Consider the following 19228-nt stretch of genomic DNA (forward strand, 5'->3'; position numbering starts at 1 on the left):
TTCGATTTATTTGTGTCCTCGTTGATATTGTGAAACCTGTTCCGCAACTCGATAATGTCGCTCCCAAAGTCGGAATACATCAGTGACGTCTGGAAAGATGGCCTGTTCAGTACGCCCACATCTGCTCCCTTCTCTCTCACGCGCGCCCATATCAACACACTAACAATATCGTCCTTTAGAGAACAAAGTGGTATTTTGCACTGGTGGAGGCGGGACAATCTGCAGTGCCCAGGTCCGCGCCCTCGTCCACCTAGGCGCCGATGCTTGCATTGTCGGCCGAAATGTCGAAAAGACGGAGAAGATGGCCAAGAGCATTGCGACTGCACGCAGCGGAGCTAAAGTTATTGGTATTGGAAATGTGGACGTGCGCAAGTATGAGCACTTGGAGGCTGCCGTGGAGCGTTGCGCCAAAGAGTTGGGTGGTGTTGATTTTGTGATGTGTGTATATGCCTTTTTTTCTCTTTTTTTTTTCTGTCTCTGTTTCTAACTTTTGCTATTTTGTCAGTGCCGGTGCTGCTGGAAACTTTCTTGCCTCGATCAATCAACTGTCGGTCAACGCCTTCAAGTCGGTAATGGACATTGATGTGTTGGGCTCTTACCACACGGCCAAGGCGACACTCCCATACTTGAAGGAATCAGCGGCAAAACATCGTGTGGACTCGAATTCATGTGAGTAGCCGCCTTTACGATTGATTATATCGGCTATTAACTATCGGCCGTAGTGCAAGCCTCTCCGCTAGGCACAGGTGGCAGGATTATATTCATCAGTGCTACGATCCACTACACCGGTATCCCATTTCAAACACACGTGGCTGTTGCCAAAGCCGGAATCGATGCCTTGTCACACAATATAGCCCTGGAATTCGGTCCTCTGGGAATCACGTCTAATATCATTGCCCCCGGGCCCATCGCCAACACCGAGGTGAGTGCATCGACTAGAAGGCGTTATAACTAAGGCTGTTTACTAATATTTGATATAAAAATACAGGGTGTCGATCGACTCCTTCCCAGTGATGTCAAACAGGAGGCTATCAAATCGCAGCCTCTCGGACGATTCGGATCAGTAAGAGATATTGCCGATGCCACAGTCTATCTGTTCTCCGACAGTGGAAGCTATGTTTCTGGACAGGTGCTGGTTGGTATGTTTTCAGAGGCCTCTGCTTATGGAATCTTTTTTTTTTTTTCGAACATTACTGACCTAGTCGCGCAGTGGATGGTGCTTCATGGCGCATGCCAAGTGGGTCGATTGGATCCAGCCTCAAATACCCTGACTTTCTGCTTTCGGGCGAGGCTGTGGCCAATGTTAAGGGAAATAAGTCCAAGCTGTGAGAGTTTTGGCAAAAATGATATATCTTGTGATTAGATGTTGGCTGGTCTATGCCGCTCTCAGTGCCTACATAGGAGGTATGGCGATGTAAATAGCCTGTATTTAGATTTCTTCATGCTTGATGCTGCATTATGTTTCTTCATTTATTTCTCCTGTTTTTCTCTCTCCATGCAAATAATCAAATACTAAAGAACGCTACAAACCTATCGCAGATTTATTTATTGTCATACGTGAAACACCTCGTCACCAGGCTTACGTCACGGGCACACGATGATATTCCGTATTGGGCGATGGCGCCTTGCCGCTTTATGGTTCCGCCACTGTAGTGACCGGGCCGCCCGCCTTGCCGCCAGACTCAATGCAGTTCTTAGAGCAGCGTGTCTTTGCTTCCCAATAAGAACTAGTCTGTCTCCACTAGGCCAATTAGACAATACAGGGCGGGGGCCTTGGCGCCAATAGGGCTGCCAGCCGTGTATCAATAATCATAATGGGCGGGCTTACGTATGTCCCTCCGCCCCCTTCCATAGTCATATTTAGGTACTCGCCTGCCTTACCCGCGCTTCAACCTCACATCACCAACCCATAAACCAACCATCACGACGTCCCCTTCATTTCAAGGGTCCCTTTTTCTCATACCAAAGTCTCTCTCTACCGTTATTTTTCATTGTTTCTATCTCGTCCATAGCGATCAGCTGCCATGTATGCCCGGTCGCTGTTGGCCGTCAGTGCCTTGTCACTAAACGCTGCTGCCTTCTTGGTTGTGCCCGAAGTCCTCCCACCTCTCGAAGGCGAGAACGCCCCTTTGCCTCACATTTCCCATGCGGTCGACACACAACATGCCCATACTGAGCAAATCCAACTTGCCTGTGATGAATGTCCCTTCCCAACGGCCAGCTCCGATGGTCTAGTCAGCTGGTCTTCTGACACCAAATCGTCGTTGGTAAGTCCCCTGGAAACCTTCATGAAGAGGAAGATTCAAACTAACATGCAATGCTAGGAATTCGACTTCTCTACTGAAGATGGCAAGCTTTTCGTGAACGATGCCCTCGTCTTCCCCCCACTCCCTAACGTCCCGGTTGATGTGAAGGCTGTGCAGCGGAGGGACGCGGATGGCGAGACCACCGAGCCTCTGAACCTAGGATTCGCTCTCGTGGCTGTCCCTCTGGCTCCTCCACAGGACGACATGGAGCTGATGCAAATCCGATTTTCGCCGCTCGACATTGAAGGACATCCAGTGCCCCTTGATACAATCAGCCTTACCGTCGTCAAGACAGGATCCGGCGACCTTTTGATCGCACGAACTGAGATTGAGCCCCCGGCTGGCCAAGATGATCACGAGTCGTGGGAGCAGTGCAACGGCGAGGCCCGATGCCTGAGACGCCTGGTCTTTGTCCGTATCCAAGCCTTGGTCCAGTCGGCCAAAGCACACATGATGAACTTGAAGGCAAAGCTCATGTTCGGCGGCAAGGGCTGCCACGGAAAGTCTCGCCCCGGTCACATGAAGCATGGCCACCATGATCTCGAAAACGCCAGCAGCGAACATAACCACCCTCACCACATGGGCCCCAACGGCCACGCCCACCACCATCGCCATGGTTGGCACCGCACCTTCTTGCGTATTGTTCGTTTCATCGTGGTTCCTGCCATTCTGGGTGTTCTCGCTGGTCTTGCTGCTAGCGCCGTCGGAATGATCGTCGGCCAGCTCATCGTTTTCGTCTGGGCGCGCTTCCGCCGCAACACCACTACCCAATCTACCTCGACTCTCGAGCAAGGAACTGTCTCGGAGAAGGAAATTCTCATGGCCCAAGATGCCCAGGCTGATGATCTTCCACCATACAGCGACGAAGAGCAGACTCCTCCCGCAGACACCAAGTGAGAGGATATATAATTGCATTGGGCGACCTGTGAAGACGCCATCTATACTGTTCAATAAGCTATTCCAAGCATGGATTATTATATGTGGGGTTTTTTCTGGATTAGGAGCACTTGGGATAGGCGAAAACTTTGTCTAGTCATTCACTTTCATTTTATTGGTTTTCTATAATCTCGGTAGCTACACGGTTGTCTGGTAACCGCCATAGCTGCTGGGACACATGTCATTAGTTGTACTATTTCATAAGACTGCAATCAATCTATTTTCAGTGAAACCACTAGACGGACTGTGAAGCAGCTAACTTTAATAGTAAGTTGATAGTTAAAAGAGTTAAGAGGCTTAGACCTGAGTCACTCACTGTCCAGTGTTGATATTCAGGGCCAAGAAAGTGCACGTGACTGTACAGAGTGTCCAATCAACGCCCGTCCCGGGGGGCGTGGGACCCACCCTGGTGCAGCATGACTGGCGCTGGTTGGCTTGTCGACCTTCACCTGCTGACGGCGTGTAATGTTGCTCGCTCTCCTCCACCAAGAACCGGCCAGAAGGAAGCATGTCGGCACTGTCCACAGAATCATGAATTGACGTTTCCGCCTCGCATTATTGATTGTAACATACCGGGCTATATTCCTTGCTCCTGTCGCGCCCAAGAGGGCTCGTCCTAGTCAGGCCCTTCTCCGCTCCCCGGGAACCTGTTGAACCACACCTATTTCGCCGGACAACCACCAGCTCGGTGATACGTCCAGACAGAGTACAACTACCCACACACTTTTACGAATCATGTTCCAATTCTCGTCCTTTGTCCAAAAGGCTCAGTCGTTCATTGACCCCGCGAATTTCAGCCTCCCGACGATATCGTCCTCCGATCGCAACCCCTCCAAAGCCTCTCTCTTCCGCCAGCAGTTTCGCCTTCCAGATTCCCAAAACCCGCTACAAGAGATTACTGCAGACTTGATCCTTCCGATTCCCAGGCCGCCTGCAACAAGTACCCATGGAGAACGCTCTCGGGAAGCAGACCGGGCTGGCAACCGCTATACCGGTCGCCTGCATTTGAGTGAGCGCTTCCTCTGTTTTTCCACCCAGCCAACCAGTTTTATACCCTCTGCCAGTCACAGTTTGTCGACGACATTTACTGGGCAAACTCATGGCACCGGCCCGTCTGGAAATGGCTTCACAATTCCGCTGTGTTCCATTCGCCGTGTGGAACGATTGAATAGTCTCAGCCATGTCTTTTCTCTCGCTTTAACAACTTGGAACGGGGCTTTGGGGAAACATTCCACTAAAGATGGTTCCTTCGTCGCCCAACGATTCACTCTTCAGTTGGTTGGTAGCAGGCAGGCCTGCGAGCGTTTTTGCGATGGGTTGAAGAAGGTGCTGAGAGAGAGTATCAAGGAGATCGACCAGCTTCGTGCTGTGGTTCTCGAGGAGTACTCTGAGTACCTCCTCACAATGCCTCCCAAGGGCAAAGAGGATACCGAAAGTGAAGCAAGACAGCCACCTGACGCCGGTCTTGGTATGGTTTTCCGGTATCCCGGAGATGCTCGCAAGCTTAGAGATCGGAGCAAGATGCGCTTGTGGGCTGAATACTTTAGGGGTGAGTTTTCCCCAGTAGTAGTTTCCATGGTCAGCGGTAAATATTAATTATACACAGAGAATGGACGCAATGCGACCCTGATCCGACAACCGACGTTTCATAAGCTAATCCGCGTCGGCTTGCCCAATCGGTTGAGAGGAGAGGTCTGGGAAGTGGCTTCTGGGTCTCTTTACCTTCGACTGAGATCCCCGAAGCTCTTCGAAGAGACCCTGGCTAAATTTGCTGGCCGGGAATCTCTAGCCATCGACGAGATTGAGAAGGATCTGAATCGCAGTCTCCCAGAGTACCCCGGCTTTCAGAGCGAGGAGGGCATTGGACGCTTGCGAAGAGTATTGACTGCATATAGCTGGACTAATGAGTCAGTAGGCTACTGTCAAGCAATGAACATAGTGGTTGCAGCCTTATTAATGTAAGTTTGGCACCCTAGGTATCATATGATATCACATGGACTGGAACTAACACATCCTAGATACATGTCAGAGTCACAAGCGTTCTTTTTGTTATCGGTGCTTTGTGACCGTCTTCTTCCTGGTTACTACTCAACAACCATGTATGGAACACTCTTGGACCAGAAAGTGTTTGAATCTTTGGTTGAAAAGACGATGCCGGTCCTCTGGGAACACCTAGTCAAATCCGACGTACAGCTATCCGTCGTATCTCTACCATGGTTCCTTTCTCTTTATATAAACTCCATGCCTTTGGTATTTGCTTTCCGGGTGCTAGATGTGTTCTTCCTCGAGGGCCCGAAAGTGCTGTTTCAAGTCGGCCTGGCTATCCTGCGTATCAATGGCGAAGAACTATTGGATGTGCAGGATGATGGCTCTTTCATATCGATTCTCAAGTCGTACTTTTCTCGCTTGGACGAATCAGCTCACCCCCGCTCTGAGAACCCGAAGCTTAGAGCCATTACTCGTTTTCAGGAACTGATGGTGGTGGCTTTCAAGGAGTTCTCGGGGATTACTCACAATGAGATTACTGAGCACCGTACGAAACATAAAGATGCGGTATTGGAGAACATCGAGAACTTTGCCAAACGCACATCGATAAGAAACCTCGGTCCCGAGAGTAAAAAGTTGAGCACGGAAGACCTCGGGGCAATCTACGATCGTTTCTACGAGGTTCTTTATGATCGTGAACAGAGACAAAAGCTCCTGTCTGACGAGCAAAAGAAGTTGGAGAAGAAAAAGGTTGAACGGTACTCGATTCTTGGGCCTCCGGTTGATGCTGAAGTTGGCCGGGTTGGGCTTGGCCCGAGTCCCACGCATATGGACTACGATGCTTTCCGGGAATTCCTGGCTGAAACTGCGCGCTGGGCAATAGCAGATTCCCCGGGACAGTCGAGAAAGCAATCCATGTCTGACCGCAGTATGGCTAACAATGGAAGTATTCGTGGTCGAAGTTCATCAACCTCCAAATGGGGCGAGAAAATCGAGCCGGCTGATCATGAGTTCATGGAACGGCTGTACCGCAAATGGAACACGGACGGTGCGGAAAGCCTGAGTCTTCAAAATGTTGCTGTCGGATTGGCAAAGCTAAAGGGTACGCGTGATATCATGAACTCGATCAACTACTTTTTTGATTTGTACGATGATAGTGGAAACGGCCAGGTTGACCGAGAGGGTATCCTGAGGATTTCCGAAGCTTTACTCTTTCTGTCGCGAAGGGGTTTCGACGGCGCTATCACTCCCAGTGAAACAGACGATGTATTGGATGCTAGCCTTCCACTTGAACAGCGGGATAGAGTGAAACTTAGCGTCGACGAGCGATTCCTTGGAAGTGTTAGTTCTTTCATCCGACGATGCTTTGAATATGCCGACCCGAGCCATCCCCAAAATCAAGGTCAAAGTACCAGTACAGCCAACGAGGAGGATGTCGATAGTGCCGCCACCAAGTTGGACGCATTTGAGATTGGGGATGACGATGACGACGAAGACCTTATCGAGGTGAATGAAGAGAAGGAAGAAACAGAGACCGAAAAGGGCTCCCCTCCATCGACTCCTCTTCATAAACCCACCCGTGACTCGGTTGCCTCGCATTCTTCTCGCCCAGAAGCGGCGAACGCTGCTCTTGATCCAAACAATCCTCTACACATCACGCTCCCTACGTTTAGAATGGTGGTCCTAGCGGATGAGCTGCTGGAACAGTTCTTCGAGACGTTTTTCCCTCAGTCATTCCGCTTGTCCGATCGTCCTCACCCTGCTTCTCTGGCACCGTCCTCGTCTCTTTCATCCAACCTCACGACATTCTCTAACCTTGGAGCTGCACGTTCCACATTCGGCTCGATTTCTGGCGCAACGGCGGCTGGTGCATCTGGCGGCATCGTTCCTCCTACCAGAGGGCTACGCGGAGTGCTAGACAATATTGTGTCGGACGGAATGCGGATGGCAACCGAAGTGCGAAAGAGAATGGAAGAAGCCCAACGAGATATGGAACGAAATGCACTCAACCGTGGCGACGAGGAGGAAGAAGAGGACGACGACGATGGCCGCAGTCTAGCTTCTTCAAGCGCAATGGTTGGCGGCATTTCGAGCTGGGGGGCCGGTGCATATGGCATTGATTCTGAACAGCGCGGCGTTCGCGACCGTGATCGAGATCTGTTGGAAGGCGCCGAGGCAGAGTCTGTGCCAGATGACAAAGACACTCATCAACCATCCTCGCAGCCTAGCGAGTCGACAGAACCACCGTTGTTGTTCTCGTCGTCGTCGGCATCGTCTGCTCCGAAACAGTCGGGCGAAGGTAATGTGGCCAAGGTTGAATTTGACTCTTAGGCGATATATTATTATACCATCTCTTCGCTCCTTTTATTTTTTGGTGGTTGGAATTAATAGTGTTTTGTTTTGATGGCCTGATTCTGGTTTCCTATAATGATTTGTTTATACAGCTTTGATGTACATATTTGTCATTTAGGTTGCGAGCGTATATTGAATGACGAACCATTGGTTGATTAATTTGAATATTAGTAGATTAATTATCAGAAGCATATTGATCTATCGAAATACTGTCAAAAGATGTTGATCAGCAGCCAGTATGGAGAACGGTCAGAAGCCAATTATAGCTTTTCAAGTGGGGTCGCGGGCTACGTCACTCCAACTGCGAGAATCGAGCTGGAGAGCTTCAAATATATCTCTACGCGCTGCTTTGGTCCATAGGCGGCGATTTAAACCATGGACGAACTGTCTCTATATATTGTCACGTTCAACTGCGCGCGCAATGTGATCCCCCGAGACCAGTTTGCCGCTCATCTGCTCGACGTGCTCCCACTTTCCAGGACCACTGCCCCGGAGCTCTTGGTGCTAAATCTCCAAGAAGTCGCGCCCATAGCTTATGCATTTCTGGGCGGATCCTTTTTGGTTCCGTACTTTGACGCACTCAATGCTGCTGTCAATGATGCTGCCCAGAACCGGTGGCCAGATGTCAAATATGTCAACTTGGTGACACACAACTGCGGTCTGACGGCGTTGCTCGTGTTTGCGCGTGCCGATATTGTCGAGGATATAGCATGGTCTGATACTGCAGAGGTTGGTGTTGGTGTCCATGAGACGGGGAATAAAGGTGCTGTTGGCGCGCGATTGGGATATACGACGAGGGGGAATGAGACTGTGGATCTTACCTTTGTCGCGGCACATATCGCCCCTATGGAAGATGCGTATGATCAGAGGAATCAGGATTGGAAGAGTATCGTTGAGCGTCTAGTGTTTACCAAGTCGGGAAACAACAACAACAGCAGCAACAACAGTACCCAGGGAGTGGATGCTCAAGAAGGCCGAGATGATGATGCAGACGAGGGTGCTAGCCTTCTTCTACGAGAAGAAAGCAGTCGCCAGTCAAACATGTTCACTCCTAGATCGCATCTTTTCTTTGCAGGGGACCTGAACTATCGCACGTCAGATGCACCGCCATCACCAGAAGACTATGCGCGATTCCCTCAGCCTGACGCGCCTCTTGACGACCCAGCCCATCATTCTCAATTATTTGCCAAGGATCAGTTAACCCGGGAGCTACGTGCCCAAAACACCCTCCATGGGCTCTCGGAAGCACCCATAAAGTTTCCTCCGACTTACAAATACTCCAGCAAGGCTCAAAGGGCTGCTGCCCTAGTGGAAGATGAGCCCAAGGTCTGGCAGTGGGCGAGACATCGCTGGCCGAGTTGGTGTGATCGAATCTTGTATCTGGATCTTCCGCCTTGGATGAAGGATAGCGGACGTGTAGAGGTCCATGGCTATGATGCACTACCTCTCTTTTCTACGTCAGACCACCGTGCAGTAGCATTAGCGGTATCAGTTCCGCTAAAGCCGATTCCTCAACCACCACCGTCGTCGTCAACTGACGATGTTCGCCTACACCCGCCATTTTCCATTGATCCACACTGGAAGGCTAAGAGGGAGACAGCGAGAACCAAAGAGATTGTTGTTGGCGGGCTTTCATATCTCGCCTTGACACGAGAAGGAAACGGCTTCTTGCTGGCGGGCACAATCGGTCTGATTGGCTGCTGGTTTGTGCTTCAATCACTTCTCCTAGGTGATATCTGAAACTTGTGTCCCCCCGGGTTTGCGAAATTTGGCCAGATTTTTTTTTTGTTTTGGTTGGGCATTGTCATACTCGACTCTTGAAACTGAAACTGACTCCGCTTCGGGCTGGGACATTTTGTGGTATCCATTTTTGTAGGCAACCTTTTTTTCTTTCTTTTTTTTGCGTTACGAAGAGGATTTCACCGCTTCTCTTGCACACCGCGGCTGAAAATTAAAAGAGAGGCGGTCAACATAGTAGCCCGGGTTACATGACGTGGTCGTATTATTTGGGCTGTGTTGTGGCTAAGATGAGTATCAAAATAGGTCTTGCGGTGATACCATATACACAGCCTTGTTGCCCAAATGTTATACCGAGGCGCAAGGCTCTGTATCGTCTTTTTTTTTTGAAACGCGGCGCGGACAGAGAGTTGGGTCCGATACATACAACAAGCACAGCCCCAGGTTATAGTTCAGGCTTTTTGCTAGCCATTAATATTTAATGTGATCTGAGGTGAGAAATCGAAAGTGTGTTGGATTGGCATGAACAGGATTAGCAGGGCTGTGCATCTTGCCAACCAAGTGGGGGCACCCAACACTCCAGTCACTATAGGGCTATCCATATAGTCGAATCAGAATCTCTTTTTTTTTTCCTTCTCTCGGTAATAATAAAAATATTTTGTTTGGTGCATCGTGTGTTGGTTCATTGCGGCCTTACTGGAGCCAACAGTCTAGATCGTAATGTGGACCAGACACGGCATCGTCGGAGGTGAAGTTAACTCTTCGGTCCCTAATTTACTACAGGTTTTTTTGTATTTTGGGTTGAGTTTTTGACTGTGACAGGGATTGCCATGTATTAATAGCATTAATATATTACTGTTGGTTTTTGTAGTAGTAACTTGGTATTCTCGAGATTCGCTGTTGTTCGGCTCGATGTTCCGGGGCTGCTGATTGGGCAGGAATCGTGCATCATGCAAACTATGGATTTGTCGGAAGTATGTAGGTTGGAATTTTATTATTATCGAGGTGATATCAGATGAAATGAAAATCATGCAAGGAGTGTAGAATGGCAAATATCACCTCTATCTATGGTGATTATATTATACTTTCATGCAGCACAACATGCGGTTGAATCAAACATGCTGAAACAACGCAGTGCAAGGGTTGACGTTTGACACGCGGGATCTCGATAATAGTACTAGTAGTATCTTAATCACCGACTAGGCAATTGGCATACAAGTGGGGCGGCGGCTTTTGGGCTTTTGGGTTCTAGATGCATCAATGGAAACACGTACGTACATCCCTGGTTAGGTATATTATTTGGTGGTATTATTTGGGTGTTGGGAATTGATGATGCTGGGGGCCGGGGACTCAGCCCTGTACATGTACCACTACAGTTTTGTTTCGTATTGTCTTGTTTTGGATTTTCCGGCAACCCGGGTCATATGATTGCCAACAGTGGTAGAAGCCAGAATCCGAGTCCTGTCAGGCTGACTTCAAATAATGGCGGCCATGGCTTGTACCAATGAAGAAATGCATCGGCGAGATCCGGGAGCCGAGGCAGTCTCAAGTAGGTAGCTAAGCTGGTCAAACCCTGCTGGTGTCGGGCTGTTGAGAATAATAAGTGAGATGGGCCGAAATCCGAGATTACCTTGACAGGACTGACTCATTTGTGGCTATTATTGTTATATTACAGGTTAACGCCTTACGTTAGTGATTCCGCTGTCCCGGGCCGCTAACTTTTATGGCGGTTCCAGAGTCGCAGGGGTGTGTGTGGTAACTTGGTTTTGTACCGCATCGTACGGGACCCAAGGTACTCCCAAGTACTCCGCCGCTACTGCAGTGTAATCATACCGCGTACCGTATCGTACCGATACACGATCTAGACCAGTCTCGCGATCGGGCGGGATGTTAGGTTAGTGGCCGTTTTTTTTCTGCAAGCCTCACTATTATTCCTTTCCTCTTCTTCTTCCACTTCTTCCACTTCCTCTTCGCTCGTTTTTAAAACCCCTGCTGCTGCTGCTGCTCGACGTCATTCATTTTTCATCCCGGTTGATTTAATTATCCACGCTCACGCTCCTTTATTTTCTTCGTCTGGTCCTGTCTCTTCGCTCTTTCTTTCGTGTCAGCTATTCACCTGTCTCGCTATCGCAATACGATTTACACTACGTCGCAAGACTCAACACTTTACATAATTCAAAGCAGAACTACCACTGCAACTGCCACTACAAATACATCCGTACCAAACAAACACACCGCCATGTACTCGTGCGCCAACTACCCCCGAGGCTGCCGTGGCCGCTGCAACACCCAAGGCGGGAAATGCAGCGATTGCACCGTGAGTCTTGTCTTACCCTGCATCTTCTTGCAACACACATATATATATGGACATGCTAACTGTCAACAGGTCCTCAACCTACGGCGACCCTACAACTCCTTCTCCCCCTTTGCGCCGAACCGCGACTTCCGCCGTCCCGTGCGGTCTGTCTTTGCGCCTCAGGAGGTGCCCGACAAGGCCAACGAGATCTAAACTGATGAATCTCCTTCTCTTTTTCTTGCATCCAGCAACTACTGAAAAAAAGCATGCATGGGAGGTTCTTTTGATTGGCATTTTACGGTATCAGCGCGGCGTTTCTACTACTATGACCTCTACCTTTTTACAACACACACACACAGGAAGCCGGCTTCCTTGGAAATTCTCTACAGAAGAAAACAATGGAGAATCGACAACGACGCCCCGATCTTGCATCTATCCGAATGAGGATAACTGAATTTGCGATTGTTTATTTTTACTTTTTTTGTTTTTATGTTTATTTGCGTGCAGTCTTTGAAACAAAGTAACCCTCTCTCTCTCTCTCTCTCTCTCTCTCTATGTTTTTTTTTTTATAAAAATCCCCGGCTGGTCCGCCTCACGTCCGAGCACCAGGGGACTCGCTTTGTTTCAGAGCAAGATACCCCTGGCGGATCGTGCCGAGTATGATCTCTTTCTTGACAGCCCGCTGAGCGGACAAGAAAGAAACCGGAAATAGGCGGAGCACTTAGAGTTCAACCTGTTCTTTGTTGTCTGTTTTCCGATTTGCTTGCTTACATCTCCTCATCACCTTCCCTCTCGAATATGTTTTTCCCTCCCTGAACCCTATCCCTATGAGACCTGTATTAATCTTCATCTTCTTTTTTCTCTCTCTTCACGACACCCATTCGCTCTACATATACCCCGGTTTTGAAATATATGCCCATTGATTTGTATAGTCTGCAGTTTGAATAAATGCATTTCTCCATCCTTGATAATAACAACATATTATGTGATTATTACCTAACATCAATTGATTTAAACAAAGAGCAGTCCCAGGCAGCCACGTTTATTATTAATAATATCAATTATTATTATTGGTAATCCGAGTTTTTGCCGGGAATTTTCTAGAAAACCCTAAATCGGGTCCCGCATTCATGCATATTTACCACATGTGCATCTATACATACTCACATACTCTGTATGTATATATGTGCACATATACACATGGATATATATATACATATATATATCCTGTCAAATATTGCGATACTACTACCCCTATTTTTCACCCCCTATTGATCCTCCTAATTTCATGACTTGCATCGATCGGCTGGCCTGAAACGCGGCTCTCGAGACTGGCTCCAATCACAGGCCGGCTGGCGATCGATCGGGGATCGGATCTTGGCGGCGCGCCGCTTTACCCGTTTTTCACATTCCGATGTGGGGATGACTATATTATTATTATTATGTACCATGTACTCAGTGTACAGGGGATATACGAGTTTCAAATTATGATTAAAAACAATTCTCCGATTGGTCGGCCTGTTTCACGGGATGTATACCTGTTTGACCCGCCGCGGTTCAAAAGGTTGTAATTAGGTATTTATAGACCTGAACTTAAATATATGCAAAGGCAATCTTGATGAAACGCCGGTTCCTTTGCCGAAATTAAGGCGCTATTGATATTAAATCCCATGTCCAGTCTTCTGGTATTATTATTATTATTGTTACTAGCTATAAGCTGGCCTGCTCTGGAATAATCTAGCTACGAGGATGGTTTCACATGTTAATAATACCAGCACTGTCTTGAAGAAATGTCATCAAATCCAAGCTCGACTCGTCGTGGCCCGCCGGAACTAGGTCTGGAAGATCGGGCAGGATCCACGGTGAGTTTCCAGGCATCTCGCTGCGCTGGATTGTTACTTCTCCGAGGCAAGGGATGTAGATGTGCAGCGTGCTGTTGTCGTCGTCACTCAATCGGCCGCCGCAGCCAACTACCCTGTCGCACACTGTGCCCGGCTGCACCATGGTGGTATACTTGCAAAAACAGCTCGTTACATCTGAATTAATCTCAAGTAGTCGCTCCAGTGTGACAAGCATCTGCGCACTGACATGGTTGCGCTCTCGGCGGCGCAGGTCGTCAACCAACCACCCAACCATCGCCCGGTCTCCGTACCGCTGATGCCCGAAGCCGTATGAAGAATCCTGGATCGAATACCTGATATGCACCCAACAAAGACAGACACTAGAGACAAAGGCCAGAGAGTCGAGAGACGAGCAGTAGCGTTGATCCTCTCCTTTAGACGCCTTTTTGACGGCAATGTACCGCAGCATAACCTCCCGGCTGGCGTTTATGGCTGATAGCGTACTGTGCGAGCAGTCGTCGTTTCCTTCGCTCATGGCTCGCGGAAGATGTAATTGTACGATGAGATGATAGTGTGTCATTTGGTCCATCATGCGCGGTATCTCTTCGAGGGTCTCGTCTGCGCCGTCGTCGAGATTGGGGACTAGCCACCACTGCGCGGGAACACATTCCGCGGCAGTTTGTAATAGTCTGTCGGTTTCTCGTACATCAATAGCACTATTCCGGCCCTTTTGTCGTTGGAGAAGACGTCCTGCTGCAGTACAGTGGATGCGCTGTAGGCGTTGGACCGGAGAGCAAGGTTGCAGGGCCTCGGCGTCTGTGAAGGTGTCTGTGCTTGACCCCTGAGGAAGGCCGGACATGAGCGACAGAAAGCGATCTGTTTGTATAAGCCGGAACCACATGTGCTTCGGGTCAATAGACGGCTCGGACGTGCAGCGCTCAAAACTTGCAGTAGTAGACGGCATGGCTCTTTCTTCAAGTCCTATTATCTGTGCCATCGCCATCGCTCGGCGAGCGGCCAGCCATGCGCGGCGGAGATTTCCAGCGTTGTTCTCAAACGTTGCTTCCATCATAAGACACTCAATGCCCTCTATAGAACCTACCAGATCGTCGCGGCTTGTTACGAGATATCGGGCCGCTTCGACAGCACGAGTCATGATGCCGTGGAATCTAGCCGTCGATGGCCGCGCACATTGAAGAAATAAAGCCAGAGTCAACAGTTTTCGCGCAACGATAACAGGATGAGTGCCCTCTGGTGGCAGCTGGAGCGCTTTTCCTGGTGCCACGGATATTGTCTGGTCTTGATATGAAGGTTGAAAATCTCTTGCGCAGTTGATCGCACGTATAACTTGGAATGGGTGTACTTTTAGTTGGATAATGCTGTCAACATCTATTTTCTCTGGCCAGGCACTAGCAAGCGCTCGTTCTACTTCCAATTGGCTGGATGGTGCTAGACGGAGACTGTCTCCACGAAGATCCTGTGTTGAGCGTTACTTGTGTCTCTGAAAAAAGCAAAGAACCATCCCTACCAGTGGGGTATAAGATGAGACCAAAGCAGGCCTAACCAAACTCTTTGGGCTAGGACATTGACCGTTATGCTCCACCGCCCCTCCTCCACGAGCAAACATTCTGGTACACTGCTCCAACAGCTCACCAATACGGCTCAACTTCTCTTCAATTGGCTGACCGCCGCCGCCGCCGACCGGCGGTTCTTTCTCAGCAACCTCCTGACTAACGCATAAAGTACCGCGTCGCTCGCATGCTACGCAGATCGTGTCCGAAGGGGACGCAAACGCGCAGCGCATCTTTCGTCGCTTGCATTCCCAGCAACTCTGCGTGCCCTTGCGCAGCTTTTTTGATTTGGTTTCTAGAGCGTTATTGTTTTGAGAGTGAGTTCTTTTCATGGTGGCTTAATGCGACCAGTCGTGCAAATATCTCTGTGGTTGACATGTAGTTGCTGGTAGGACGGAAGATCGCCCCCACACCAGTTCTATGCACTTTGTTAAGGCAATGCTCCGCCGGCCGGCGGAGCCAAGTCTTGTCCTTAAAACTATATAAACAATCAATGTAACAATCATCAACATACGGTGGTGGTATTCAATTGGGGACTCGATATAAAATTTTCAAATTGTCAATATGGTCAAGATTGCTGTAGCTGGCGGTTCTGGCGGTATGTTTGCTTGATACTACATATATTGTATTGTGCTGACAATGGTAGCCGTCGCCCAGGAGGTCATCGAAGCGCTAATTGCAACCAAGAAACACGAAATCCTGATATTATCAAGACAGGTAGCCATTCCTCTTCAGCTGCGTCGTTCTCCTCATTGAAATATGGGTTTAGGAACCTCCGACAAGATCCCAGTCTGAAGTGTCGTGGGCTCATGTAGACTACAACAGCGTCGACCAGTTGGTGACAGTTTTGAATGGATTTGATGTTCTTCTTTCCTTTATTGTCGTCTTGACAGACCCGGGCAACGTGGCGCAAAAAAATCTCATCCATGCCGCCATCCAGGCGGGCATAAAACGATTTGCTCCTAGCGAATGGGCAACGTAAGATGTTGTCCTTATGGTACTAGAAGTCTTGAAGCTAACCTCATCCCCAGATCTAGCGTTGATTATATGCCCTGGTACGGCGGCAAAGCCGAGGTTCATGATTACCTGGTGGAATTGAACAAGACGGAAAAAGGTGGCATTTTACTAAAACTCTGAAATTAGTTGGGTGTGATGTTGATGTTGACGTTGGAATACAGTGCTAGAGTACTGCCTCTTCCAGCCGGGAATGTTTACGGATTACTTGGTACACCCATACAACTCAGCCAAGCACTTTCGTTCCTTCGAGACACAGTTCGACTTTTACAATCGCCGCGTGCTTGTGCGAGAGGAGGGATTGGGTGATGTCGTCACGTTTACCACCTTGGAGGATTTTGCGAATATCGTGGTCAAGGCCGTCGAGTATCAAGGCGAATGGCCCACTGTGGGTGGAATCCGAGGCACAGATATCTCCATCGGGGAGCTCATTGCTCTGGGTGAGAAGGTCCGAGGTGAGCATAGTCGGCGTCTGGATTGAGTTTATTCGTTTTATTCACTTTAACCCAGGTGCGCCATTCAACGTGGAGACATTAAGTACCCAGGATCTCAAGGTCGAGAAAATACAGAGCACCTGGAGGCCCAAGGTCGACCATCCATCAATGCCCCCGGAGCAGACTGATGCTCTCGCCGGTAAGCTCTTGTCTGGTGTGCTGCTGGCGATCTCGGCTGGCGCTTTCCAGGTGTCGGACGAGTGGAATCGACTGCTACCCGACTATCAGTTCACCGGGGCCGACGACTTTCTATCTCGATTCTGGCAGGACAAGCTGTAGATAGATAGGTAGCTCTCGATGACGTCGCCTAAGAGAGGGACTTGACACTAGGGTAAGGGCTAGGGCTAAGACTGTATATTGTTGAGAGCTGAAGAATTCTATATTCCTATTTCGGTTAATTCACCTTAATTGTTTCCCTTTTGGGCGTGATGATATTGGAACTAATCCATATATGGAAGCTGATTGTTCCGCATTCTCGGGTAGTCAGAACTGTGATTGGACAGAATCGATTTAGTCTCATTTTAGCGTCGGTTAGCGTGCGGGCTGCGCTATCATGCATAAAAGTGAGAGTCTTGCAGACTCCAGAGTAGTACGTACTACAACCATATGGCCCCTTCGCAGGCTTTTGGCCCGGCGCGCGCCATCCAGCCCGTTGGAGAACAGCGAATCCCGACAGCTCAAACCCACCTCTAGCCTCTAACTAGCCTTTCGTACCAGGTTGATCCTGCTCGACCCCTCACCGGGTCCAATAAGAGAACCTATTTCATTCTATTAATGGCCGGGACGCCGATCACCAACACATGGCTGCAGCCCACACGTGTTTTGCAGCGTTTAAAGCTGCCGTCGCTCGCTCTGTCAGCGAACATGTTCCTTCGAAGCTTGGACAGTTTACAAAACCACATGTTGTCACGCTTTTTGAGCGTTTCTTCTCCAGTGTGCTGTGGTCTGTCTGTCCATGGCCATTGAGAAATCGCATCCATGGCCTCACAACTGCCGCCGGGGGCCAACCTCTGCGATTACCCTGCTTCGACGCCACCAGATGGAGTGTCTTCCAATTTAGTCGACCCGTATTCTCTTGCGCCGGTAGTCATCGCCATCTCGGTGCTGACCTTTTTGATTGCGATTCTTTTCACAATTGCTAGGCTGTATTTCTATTTCCCCAAATGGAAACTGTCAGACTGTAGGCATTCGACCCCATTTACCATGCCGAGAAGATTGAATCGTTTCTAAACTCTGCCAGATTTTGTTATTATCGCTATTGTTTTCTCTGGAGGATACATGGGCCTTGTTTTCTCGCGTGGGTGCACTAATACCTCGATGATTATGCTGGTGGTTATTGACGAAAACCAGTGAGCAGATATCATCGCCATGAATGGAATGTGCCCGCCTGCTGGTTCGATGCCACATATATGAAGGTAAAGAGGGGCCTCTACTGGTTTGTTGACTGTGTTCACAGGCTAATCAAGGTGCTATCTACAGATGTTATACAGCCAGGGTATTCTGGCCGGTCCGATGTTCTTCTTCTCCAAAGTATCCGTCTTTCTACTCTATCTTTCCATTTTCAGTGTCGATCGGCCTATGCAGATTGCCATTTACGTTGGCATAATCTTCACCACTTGCTTGAATTGGACCGCCATCCCGCTCGAGTCTTACTATTCGGCGCCACATATAGGAGATACGTGGGAAAGCCTGCTCGTAACTCAGCAAGCAAATCACAACATCACGTATGGCATCATCCACGGCGCGTTGTCTGTCGTTCTCGATGTGTATATTTTTCTCTTGCCGATGCCGATCATCTTGTCGTTGCAGATGACAACGCGGAAACGCCTGCAGGTGCTTGGAGTTTTTTTAACGGCGTTAATGTGAGTTTTTGTTCTTCCTCAAATTTTTTTCATTTCTAGCAGACGGCCCTAATGTGATATACTAGGGGTATTGTTGCTAGTGTCGTTTCGTTGGTATACCGCATTCGTCTCCGAAATCTCCAAGATAATACATGGGCTCAAGCCTGTGTCTACACTTGCGTGTAAGTGCACACAATACCATGTTAGTGTACGTTGATGTACTAAACAAATACGACAGCCTCGTCGAAACCAACGTCGCAATTATGGTGAGCTCGATGCCTGCCGCATCGGGCATAATGCGAAGACATTTCCGCCAATCCTCATTATATCGCTCCTTTCACAAGTCGAACTTTTCGTCGAATGACGATGGCTCGACAAACCGACAGACATACTTTCAGAACAACAACCCCCCAAGCAGTCTCCTTTACGCGCATAATAATTCGCGCTCGGTCAAGTCTAAATTTGACAGAACATTGTCCTCGGAAAGTTTACGTCGGCCTAGTGATTTGGAGATGGAGATGGGGGAACAACAGCAGTATCGCATGGAAAATATAGGTCTTGGTCCCCCCGGAGAAGGGATTATTCGGACGATTCAGATCGATCAAGCGTCATTTAATGATACGGCGATCAAATGATTTGTGTGTGTCAAGCTATGAATGAAAAGGAGTTCTTGTTTTATAATGGAAGGCGTTTTCCGGGTGGGTTTGCTGGCGCAATGGAACATTTGAAGCCAGCGTTTAAATATGATTTATGATTCTCTATACACGATGAAGAAATATTGATACCTCCAGCCTCTCAACTGGTATGTCACATTATCAATTGATCAAAGGACAATTACGGTTCAGGTAACGTGC

General features: G+C 48.9%; 7 protein-coding genes across 7 annotated transcripts; 6 read left to right on the plus strand and 1 right to left on the minus strand.

Annotated features, from left to right (window-relative positions):
• Positions 1 to 54: 54 nt before the first annotated feature.
• On the plus strand, positions 55 to 1329 carry TRUGW13939_08192 (uncharacterized protein; the record flags this gene model as incomplete). Its single annotated transcript, XM_035491328.1, has 6 exons — positions 55 to 109; positions 180 to 438; positions 506 to 669; positions 723 to 922; positions 989 to 1139; positions 1211 to 1329. 6 exons carry the CDS (start codon positions 55 to 57, stop codon positions 1327 to 1329), a joined length of 948 nt encoding a protein of 315 aa, XP_035347221.1.
• Positions 1330 to 2024: 695 nt separating this feature from the next.
• TRUGW13939_08193 (uncharacterized protein) lies at positions 2025 to 3203 on the plus strand (the record flags this gene model as incomplete). The annotated part of the gene is made up of 2 exons (XM_035491329.1): positions 2025 to 2267; positions 2325 to 3203. 2 exons carry the CDS (start codon positions 2025 to 2027, stop codon positions 3201 to 3203), a joined length of 1122 nt encoding a protein of 373 aa, XP_035347222.1.
• A 774-nt stretch (positions 3204 to 3977) lies between these two features.
• Positions 3978 to 9320, plus strand: TRUGW13939_08194 (uncharacterized protein; the record flags this gene model as incomplete). The annotated part of the gene is made up of 4 exons (XM_035491330.1): positions 3978 to 4791; positions 4849 to 5200; positions 5261 to 7527; positions 8017 to 9320. 4 exons carry the CDS (start codon positions 3978 to 3980, stop codon positions 9318 to 9320), a joined length of 4737 nt encoding a protein of 1578 aa, XP_035347223.1.
• A 2236-nt stretch (positions 9321 to 11556) lies between these two features.
• Positions 11557 to 11826, plus strand: TRUGW13939_08195 (uncharacterized protein; the record flags this gene model as incomplete). Its single annotated transcript, XM_035491331.1, has 2 exons — positions 11557 to 11634; positions 11704 to 11826. 2 exons carry the CDS (start codon positions 11557 to 11559, stop codon positions 11824 to 11826), a joined length of 201 nt encoding a protein of 66 aa, XP_035347224.1.
• A 1542-nt stretch (positions 11827 to 13368) lies between these two features.
• Positions 13369 to 15357, minus strand: TRUGW13939_08196 (uncharacterized protein; the record flags this gene model as incomplete). Its single annotated transcript, XM_035491332.1, has 2 exons — positions 13369 to 14931; positions 14983 to 15357. 2 exons carry the CDS (start codon positions 15355 to 15357, stop codon positions 13369 to 13371), a joined length of 1938 nt encoding a protein of 645 aa, XP_035347225.1.
• A 232-nt stretch (positions 15358 to 15589) lies between these two features.
• Positions 15590 to 16812, plus strand: TRUGW13939_08197 (uncharacterized protein; the record flags this gene model as incomplete). The annotated part of the gene is made up of 6 exons (XM_035491333.1): positions 15590 to 15623; positions 15672 to 15742; positions 15795 to 16003; positions 16057 to 16139; positions 16204 to 16494; positions 16550 to 16812. 6 exons carry the CDS (start codon positions 15590 to 15592, stop codon positions 16810 to 16812), a joined length of 951 nt encoding a protein of 316 aa, XP_035347226.1.
• A 699-nt stretch (positions 16813 to 17511) lies between these two features.
• TRUGW13939_08198 (uncharacterized protein) lies at positions 17512 to 19009 on the plus strand (the record flags this gene model as incomplete). Its single annotated transcript, XM_035491334.1, has 6 exons — positions 17512 to 17713; positions 17774 to 17830; positions 17884 to 17948; positions 18013 to 18395; positions 18461 to 18556; positions 18613 to 19009. 6 exons carry the CDS (start codon positions 17512 to 17514, stop codon positions 19007 to 19009), a joined length of 1200 nt encoding a protein of 399 aa, XP_035347227.1.
• Positions 19010 to 19228: the final 219 nt, after the last annotated feature.

This window comes from Talaromyces rugulosus, chromosome IV (assembly GCF_013368755.1).
Source record: "Talaromyces rugulosus chromosome IV, complete sequence".
In the NCBI taxonomy this organism is placed as follows: Eukaryota; Fungi; Ascomycota; class Eurotiomycetes; order Eurotiales; family Trichocomaceae; genus Talaromyces; species Talaromyces rugulosus.